This window comes from Temnothorax curvispinosus, unplaced genomic scaffold, assembly GCF_003070985.1.
Source record: "Temnothorax curvispinosus isolate PA1 unplaced genomic scaffold, ASM307098v1 QBEX01010159.1, whole genome shotgun sequence".
NCBI lineage: Eukaryota > Metazoa > Arthropoda > Insecta > Hymenoptera > Formicidae > Temnothorax > Temnothorax curvispinosus.
This window is the reverse complement of record NW_020219939.1, coordinates 172,608-181,579: the sequence shown is the minus strand read 5'-3', so window position 1 is coordinate 181,579 and position 8,972 is coordinate 172,608. Positions and strand designations below refer to the sequence as shown.

Below are 8,972 nucleotides of genomic sequence, written 5' to 3'. Positions count from 1 at the left end.
CGTATATTACATATTTTTAAGATCAAATGAAAATATAATTGTTCATTTGTTGCAACAACTAAAAAAAAAAACAAAGTTCCAAAAAATGAGTTTGAATGTTTTGAATCATTAAAATTTTATATTATTGTCATTACTAAATGTGATTTTGGTATAATAATTGATTTTAGAGGAATAAAAGTATCTAGTTATATATTAGCTCTTCATTCAGTGCATTGAATTTTCATCATTCTTTTGCAAATAATTCAAAAGTGACAATTTTTGAATTACATCGTTATTATAGCAAATCAGCGATGCATTCGGAAATATTAATATATTTATGCGAAGGACACATATATAGCGTTTTGAAAAGATTTTCGAGAACAGTTATCAAATACATCAAAACAAAAGTTTCCACTCGTAAATGTTATAGATGATCTTGACCTAACTTTCACATATTTTCGAGATTAATCAAGGGCACACTTATCTGCCCACCTAAGAGATAAACAACTTTTGTCGAAAAAGTTTCCTTTTAAAGGCAGATACAGACTTGAGCATGCAAGTGTGGACGTTGGTCCGAGGCGCGACAAATTGCCTCGGATCGTTCGCCGCACAGCCTCGGCCCGAGCCCGATCGCTGTCGGTCCATCAAAGAAAATTCGTGCTCAGTTTGGACACTTTGGACGTATCCAAGCACGTATAAGTGGTGATTCCACGGAAGTAAAGAAGTGAACACAAGGCTGTGGAGGGTGAAGCACTGGTGAGGAGGAGAAGGATTAGGTCGTTCGACTAGCAACAGCAGGCAAAGTCGAACAGTTGCCTCGACTTGCCTCATGCGTCCTCGAGCCCTTTTACTATCTGACAACTCCAAGGCATTCGGTATGGCCTCGGGCTGCCTCATTCGCGTTCGTGCTCAAGTCTGTATATATCCACTTTTAAATTTATGGATTTTAAGATATTTGAGTGGATAAATAAATCCAAACTTTTTGCAGCTATTTTTTTCTCGCGACAAGATATTTTTGTGTAAAGGTTGCACAAAGTCCAAGGTCTTAGATGCAACAGGTCAACTATTATTTCAAAAACTATTGAAGTAGCGCAAACTCTTTATTCCATTTTATTGTATATGCAATTGATGGACTGGAAAAAGAAAGAAGAGACACTCGAAGAGAATAATGTAATCGAATATTAAATATTATAAACTGGGTAATCGATCGGTCTTACATAATTACTTGGACTGCATTCCAATATTCACTGTCAGTACTGAAAATATTTTTCTATATTTTACGTCACGTATACTATAATAGATTTTCAGTACTGACAGTTGCTGACGGTCAATATCGAAATGCAGCCTTGATCTTTGCGTTTGACATAATCGTCGATTTTGTAATTGAAGTCGTGTTAGATACATATCTAACGCGTACTAGCCCTTCGTCGTTTTTTTTTTACTTCCCATTAGGAAATATCGTTTCGATCATCGTCAAGGACGATTCTGTGATAATCTTATTAAACTTCCACAGCTCTTCTCTTTTCGAAACAAGTCGTAGGCTGAAGTTATAAAATTGTAAAAAAATAAGATAGGAAAAACGCTACATTGGGAGAATGTATAAATAAAACACATATCACCGTCGAAATTATACGGTGCATCAATTGAGATACGCGATTTGTAGGATTAATCGTTGTAATCTTTTTCTTGTTACGTTTCTCCATCTAAACATGCTTTATGATTAACGACACGATTGTGTTCACATAAACAGCAACAATTCATCAGAGACGATTTCGTAATAGCTACAACGATTATACAATATGTTTGCGTAAACATACATTATAATGTTTAAATCGTCCAGTTTCGGACACGGAGTTCTGACGTATCATTTGAATAAAATTCTTATGCAGGTATTACAATAACGTTATTTCATTTTAGATTGCACACGATGTCTGTATTTATACGAATCTGTCTGTGCTTCCAAAATGATCGGATAAAAAAATCGAGCCATAGTTGGAATATACATCTCCCAATAGATTCTTCTAGAGATTTTTTAAAGCATTCTTTTAAGAATCATTAGCGAGACATGCTTTTCTAAGAACTTGATTCTTGAAGGATATTAGAAACTCTTCACAAGATCCTTTCTAAAGGGTCCTTTTAGGGATCCTCTTTAGAAGGTCTTCAACATCCCCCAAAAATCGTCCGTATTCTTAGAACACGACTCGCTAAGAAATTACGAGAGAAACAACGTGAACTAAATTCAATTCAAATCTCGCACTCGCTTCAAGTTGATAAAACAATCAGCTTCAGCAGAAAGCGAAATTTGTATTTAGCTCATGACACTTCTTGTGACTTGACTGTTTGCCACAATAATAATGTTCCTCTAATAATTTTAACGATTTGACAAATCCATCGAAAGATACGCGTTTCAACTCTCTTTTTTTCTCTTTCATTCATTATCTTAATTATCTTGGAAAAAAAAGTAAAGAGAGCAAATACAGATATCTCAAAGTACAAATCAACATGAAATAATATAATTGTAAAAATATATATGTATAGAACGTATTATTATACATATACACACACATACAATCTATAAACGAATGTTACTTTAATAGGAAAACTAAATTTGACGGGTCTGACGCGATAATCTCTATTTTACGTAATTTTATAACGCAATTGCGCGGAAGATGTCAACGTATATCTGTGAGCAATGATTAGATGAAAGACATTTATTTGCGACAGTGTTTGCCTTTAATTTAAATAAATCTGCTTAAAGTAGATGAAAAAAATAAGATTATAAATAAATAATCCTAGTTATTTAACGTAGCTCTGGAACATCCTGTATAAAAAGAGATGCGAGCAAATAAGGAATCGTCTCAATTTTGAAGTATTAAACATTACTTTACAAGTGACGTGAGCAATTGTAAGATGCTTCTGTGTGCACGCGCGCGTTCTCTCTACTGTACTTCAGCTAATCCGTGCGTCACACGTTCGATAAGACAAGTTTTTAACTTCCTAAATTTCGCAAGGAGATTACTATGTGTCGTAATCCTCGTCGATGTTGGCAGTGCGAGCGAAATTCGATGTCGGCTGATCGCCCGCACTCGGGTTAAGTTCCGTATAAAAATTTGGTCGACTAATTTGGAAGGCCGTAGGTATAGACGTGTGGAATTCCGGAACCTGCGAATACCCGCCCACCATCGTCGCGGCCCTTTGGTTAGCGGGATTCAAATTGCTCGATCCGTTGTCTTTCGCGCCCCTGTGGTTTACATTCATTTCGATGCTAACTGGCAGCCCCAGATGCTTTTGATACCTGGAGAAATATAAGTCGTGATTATTCGTGAAATTGTCAGCGAGGCAAATCACCGAGAAACATACTCTAATGGGTCGAGATGCTGCATCGTCGTTGAACACGCGGTGGCTGCATTTGGCGCATTGATTTGCAATGGAGCAGAAGTCTCGGGTGACATAGGTACCTCGTCGTCAGGTCCCGACACGTCGGGCAAGGATTTTACTAGATCCTTTAGAAAGTCGAATCGGCTCTCCGACAGGATACACTGTTTCCTGCAAATATAATAGCTGTTATACATGGGAAGACTCCTTTATTTCACGGCCTGTCAAGTATTCATAAATAAAACACTTTTCTGTCGCATCGTCTCACCAAGAGACAGAGGCAACAACGGAAATTATATCTATGCATTGAGAACAATCAATTGTCACGTGGAAAGTTTACGAGCATTTTGAATACGAGATATACAACTTGGACAGGCCTGAATGACGATATTGATTTACTCACATGTGAGACGGACTCAGAGTCTTGGCGTTTTTGGCACTCGTGATCTGCATGGTCTTGGTTAACAGGGAGTGTACAAACAGTTCTAGAGTCCTAGGTAAGCTTTGTTAAGGAACAATCAGACTCTGACAAGCATATCAAATGAAACGGATGTATTCCTCGACTACTAAGAAAAAGAAAGAGATATAGAAAAAGGATATAGATTATGATCGGCACCGCCTGGGCAACCTTCCCGACCTCCTCGTCCGTCTGCATGATCTTCTTGATACGACCCTGACAACAAACACGCGGAGTTTAAGGTTATGTCACGCGAACAACGCGTCCGATCGGCGACCGCGACGTTCGGGAGCGCGGTTCCTCGTCACGGTGGCCGACGATCGGCGTCGAGGACGCGAGTCGACGACGAGCGGGCTCTAAGTTCCGGCGCATTCGCCCCCCCTTTTTTCTCCCTCATCTCTCCGTGTCGTCGACGCGCGTTCCGCGACTGGACGCGAGAGACCGAACGGAGTCAGGATGAGATTCGCTTACCGCTGGGAAACGAGCGTTGTATTTTTTCTTCTTGCTGGGCATGCCGTTTCCGCGATACGTTACAACGCGATACGGCACGATATTACACCGCGCAGTACGGGACACGACAGGGGGACAGGGCGCAATCCGCACGCACGCGACACGACTCACACTCACACCGCTCACACGACGCGATCGCGTGCGTAAACAAACGGGGGGGAAAGAAAGAGGTAGCCGAGGTAGGCGGAGGAAGGGGAGATTGCCGCGAAAACCTCCCCTCGCGGAACGACCCCTCCGCGATTCCTGTCGTCGATTCCCTTGAGTCTTGAGACGAAAACGCCAGGCGCCAGAGTTGATTTTGATTCCGGTACTCTACAACCCTACGCCTACGCTCGCGCCGCGACGCGACATGCTCGTCATCACTTTCCTGGCTCGGGCAGCTCGGGCAGCTCGGGCAGCTCGGGCAATTAGACGGTGCGGGAACGGCGAAACAGGGTTTAATTCGATCAAAAGACACGGTATAGTATCTCGCGCCAAGTACACGCGAAGCGAGATCGCAGACCGCACCGTAACTCTTTTACGCGTTTAGAAGCTAACCGTGGAACTTTAGACCGGGACCGGGGACTGTCACAGTCAGCATGAAGGCTTTCGGAATGCAATTGAAAAGGGTTATGAGTCATTCAGATAATTGTAGTTAATTTAATTATTTTTACACCATGCATTAGCATGGATAGCAAAGAGATAAATTAAATAAAGTTAAAAAAAGTGAATCAGTTTCGAATTAAGCGAGTGATGAGATCTCCCGTCTTTTACGTTGTCTGGTTTGTGATTCACCCACGAGCCACGTGACTCGTGTCCCGCCAAAAAATGGCTACTGTTGCTGTTCAGTCGTTCAGTGTTCAGTAAACGAGTAAATACGAGCACGAGCTTGCACGAGCCGGAGTAGCCGGACTAGCCAGAGTCGCGTTAAGATGAATCCACCGAACGTCGACGATAAAATGACTCGGGAATAACAAATCGTGCCTCGATGCAACATTCTCGATACAATCTTAATTAGCGTGTTAATCAGTCTCGTGGACGTCTCGGCGAGATGGCGAATCCGGGTAACAGGATCGTCGTCCTGATCGACATGGACTGCTTCTTCTGTCAAGTCGAGACCAAGTTGCAACCGCATCACGCCGGGAAACCCCTCGCCGTCGTCCAGTACAATCAATGGAAGATGGGCGGGTAAGAATGCCGTGGATTTTGTCCAGCCACTGTAACAAACGTTTTTCCAATTAGACTTGAAATAAAAAAAAATCGGTTGCTGTAGTAGCTAGATGAAATTTATAATGATAAATTTTGGTATTTGATATATATATTTGCCGAAAGGTTTATCTCCATTGAAGAGAATCACAATCCTCATAAAAATCACAATCCTATCGTATAAAAATTGTATTTACTAACTTTAAAGTTTGATGTGACTGTGTCAATGACATTTATGGTTGGCTGCAGGATAATAGCTGTCAATTACGAAGCGCGGAGTTTTGGAGTAACTAGGCATATGAGAGGCGAAGAAGCTAAAGAGAAATGTCCGGATATAGTTCTAGTCAGCGTTCCATGCCTTCGCGGAAAAGCAGATACGTCCAGGTAATGATTTGCAGTTAGAGAAAATGTTGACAAATGTAATATTGTTTGTATTTTATGACTCAATTTATTTAACTTTTGTTTCTATTATAATATCTTCTCAAAGTTTCAATAATAAAGAATTGTTTGATAATTTGTGTCATCACATGCAGATACAGGAAAGCTGGTCACCAGGTTATCGAAGTTATAAAGAAGCACTGTAATGTAATAGAGCGTGCCAGTGTTGATGAGGCATATCTTGACGTTACGGATATTGTCGATAAGAGATTAGCCGCATCTAAAATCCCTCCAAAAGAACTAATATCGTCTCTTGCAAACACATATGTCGTAGGATATTCGGAAGTCGGTAAAAATAATGAAGGTAACGTTAAATAAACTGCATGCTGACGCTTGGCATGATCAACTTGGACATTGCGCGTACCACATATGTATTATCATTCCAGAGGAGAGACGTCAGGGGCTACAGACTTGGATACTGGACTCTTTTAAAGAAATGCACGACGTTCAAGCTCAGAGACTCGCCGTAGCTGGCGTAATAATTGAAGAGATAAGAAATAGTATATACACAGAAACCGGATTCAGATGCTCTGCTGGAATTGCACAGAACAAGGTTAATCCTCTTTTCATATCTCTGTATTTTGCCATGCACCATATATATCAATAAATTGCATATTAATTGAATGTTTCAATCAACTTATAGATATTGGCAAAACTGTCATGCGGATTACACAAACCGAATTGTCAAACGATTTTACCCGAAGCAGCTATTCCAAGCCTTTATTCGACACTTCCGGTAAAGAAGGTCCGAAATCTCGGTGGAAAGTTGGGCGATGACGTGGTCGAGTCTCTCGGTTGCAACGTTATGGGAGATCTACTGCAATACTCCTTGGAACAATTACAAAAGCGCTTTGACGAAAAAACGGGGTAAATCTGAAGCTTTTCTTATGTTTGCACAAAGTTTCACAATAGTAACTTGTAACTTATAATTTCTGACAATTCTCGTAATTCTTCAGATTTTGGCTGTACAATATTGCTCGAGGTATAGATGACGAGCCTGTCACTAACAGACTATTGCAGAAGTCCATCGGGGCGTGTAAAAAGTTTCCTGGGAAGCAAGCTATTACCTCATTGGAAGTGGTAAAGTCGTAAAAATTAAATAGTTCCTAATATTATATAAAATTTATTAAAAAACGTATTATATGAGAAGTACACATTTTATGTCTAGTTAAAACACTGGGCCGGGGATTTGGCAGCGGAAGTCTGCGAACGGCTTGAGGAAGACTTTATAGATAATCAGCGACGTGCAACGCTACTCGTAATCTCTTATCATTACTATCAGAACAAAAATATTATATCTCAAACGCGTTCGCTCGCCTTAAACTCGTACAAGCCGGAGAAAATGGCGAGTCAATGCGTGGACGTTGTCACCAAGTCCACGCAGTGCCCGGTAGTATTCATGGGCATTTCTGTCACTAAATTCGTGCCATCGAAAGAAAGCGGTAGTTTTCTGAAATTTTTTAAAAATGCTAAACCGAAAGACAAGGAAGCCGTCATTTTAGATTCGCTTGGAGATGCGACGAACTCTGCATCTAGTTCAGAAACGAAAGAAGAGCCTTTCGCTACTGTCAATAGCAAAGAAGTTTGTTCATTGAAACCTGAAAGACAGAAATCTCAAACGATGGAAGAATCTTCCGTGGTCAAAGAATCCACCGCGAAGAACAATGAAGGGACGATGAAAGGAAATAAAAGAATCGTCAATAACTTAAATACGAGTACGGAGGATTCGCCTATGTCAAAAAGAGTTTCCAAGCTGGTCCAAGTATGCAATGAGCGCGACAAGAGAAAGAATAAACGTTTATCTGGTGTGGTAATAGATAAGAACGATTTCCAAGATTCATTCTTTATGAACGTATATAAGACAGGAGAGAAGAAATGCTACAATAATAGCAAAAACGTTGTTACTGGGGAGGGATCGAAATGTAGGAAACAATTGATCGCATCTAGTGCGGATGATGAGAACATTGATGATTATACAGATGATAATACAGATTTACGCATACAAGAGGATGGTGAGACACCTTCCACGAGTCACGTACCTGCTCCTGTAAACAGCAACAATGAGAAACCTATAGAGGAGAGTAACGAGAGAACTTCCGCGCAAAATCCTTCGGTGCGATTACGAGAGATATTTCCAAACTTGGATGATATAGATCCAGACATCCTGTCCCTGTTGCCGGCCGATTTACAGGAAGAAGCAAGGCGATATATGAAATCGAATAATAAGAAGCAGGAAAATATTAAGGTCATTCGAGAATTGCCGAAGGCAGGAAGAGGAAGACCCAGCAAGTCCAAACTCGCAGGCAAGAGCGGCAAGAGGCGCAGTCCCCTGTATAATTTCCTGATCAAGACCAACTCGGACGATGTGCCTCTAGAGCGGTGCGCCGAGTGCGATCAAATGATACCCGTAACAAGGTTCAACGAACACGTGGACTTTCACGTCGCGCAAAACTTATATCAGGAGATTAACAAGCCCACGTCAGTCGAAAATGCAGGCACGAAGAGGAAACTGGAGGATGACGAAACTGCTGTGACTTTCGTGAAGCGTCAAACGTCGAACGTTTGCGAGCTCGACAGGGATTCTCGATCGACAACAACGTTTCTTTCATGATCGTGCCTGTATCTAATATTTTATCATTGACTCGTGATGACATTACATTTCTATTGCGGTTACGGAAAAAAATTGTAGAATAAATATTTTATTTTATATGTGTATACTTAATATATATATATATATTTATGTTTAATTAAAAGCTCAGATGCTTTTATAAAATGCTTTTATAATAAACCGTTGTAATATAGAAACACTGTAACATATTATATTTTAATTATAGCGTCTCATGTTTAAATTACATATTTTACAAATTGTTTTCCCATTCCTGACAACAGATTTTCAATTCAATTCTTTTATCACATTTACATTAATCCGAGACAAAAGAATATAATCAAATACTCATCTAAAAGAAAAATGAGTTATTAACATTGTTAAATAAGATTTATATTATTTATTTATATTAAACTAATTTTG

General features: G+C 40.1%; 2 protein-coding genes across 2 annotated transcripts; one reads left to right on the top strand and one right to left on the bottom strand.

The window, feature by feature from the left end:
- Positions 1-1,060: 1,060 nt before the first annotated feature.
- LOC112459820 (nuclear transcription factor Y subunit C-8) lies at positions 1,061-4,712 on the bottom strand. Its single transcript, XM_025024148.1, has 5 exons — positions 4,283-4,712; positions 3,955-4,027; positions 3,758-3,851; positions 3,340-3,525; positions 1,061-3,274 (listed from the first exon to the last, which is right to left on the bottom strand). Exons 1-5 carry the CDS (start codon positions 4,322-4,324, stop codon positions 2,998-3,000), a joined length of 672 nt encoding a protein of 223 aa, XP_024879916.1. The 5' UTR covers positions 4,325-4,712; the 3' UTR covers positions 1,061-2,997.
- On the top strand, positions 4,707-8,793 carry LOC112459816 (DNA polymerase eta). The gene is made up of 7 exons (XM_025024144.1): positions 4,707-5,488; positions 5,756-5,890; positions 6,040-6,248; positions 6,331-6,497; positions 6,588-6,811; positions 6,901-7,024; positions 7,113-8,793. Exons 1-7 carry the CDS (start codon positions 5,352-5,354, stop codon positions 8,553-8,555), a joined length of 2,439 nt encoding a protein of 812 aa, XP_024879912.1. The 5' UTR covers positions 4,707-5,351; the 3' UTR covers positions 8,556-8,793.
- The last annotated feature ends 179 nt before the right edge of the window (positions 8,794-8,972 follow it).

What these genes read in the sequence shown, in the direction of transcription:
- LOC112459820 (XM_025024148.1), bottom strand. Translation starts at nt 4,324, where the DNA reads ATGCCCAGCAAGAAGAAAAAATACAACGCTCGTTTCCCAGCG. An exon ending in GGCGGTGCCGATCATAATCT is followed by an intron (nt 3,852 to 3,954) that starts ATATCCTTTTTC and finishes AACAAAGCTTAC; the next exon opens with CTAGGACTCTAGAACTGTTT. An exon ending in ACTCTGAGTCCGTCTCACAT is followed by an intron (nt 3,526 to 3,757) that starts GTGAGTAAATCA and finishes TTATATTTGCAG; the next exon opens with GAAACAGTGTATCCTGTCGG.
- LOC112459816 (XM_025024144.1), top strand. Translation starts at nt 5,352, where the DNA reads ATGGCGAATCCGGGTAACAGGATCGTCGTCCTGATCGACATGGACTGC. An exon ending in AATCAATGGAAGATGGGCGG is followed by an intron (nt 5,489 to 5,755) that starts GTAAGAATGCCG and finishes GGTTGGCTGCAG; the next exon opens with GATAATAGCTGTCAATTACG. An exon ending in AGTCGGTAAAAATAATGAAG is followed by an intron (nt 6,249 to 6,330) that starts GTAACGTTAAAT and finishes TTATCATTCCAG; the next exon opens with AGGAGAGACGTCAGGGGCTA.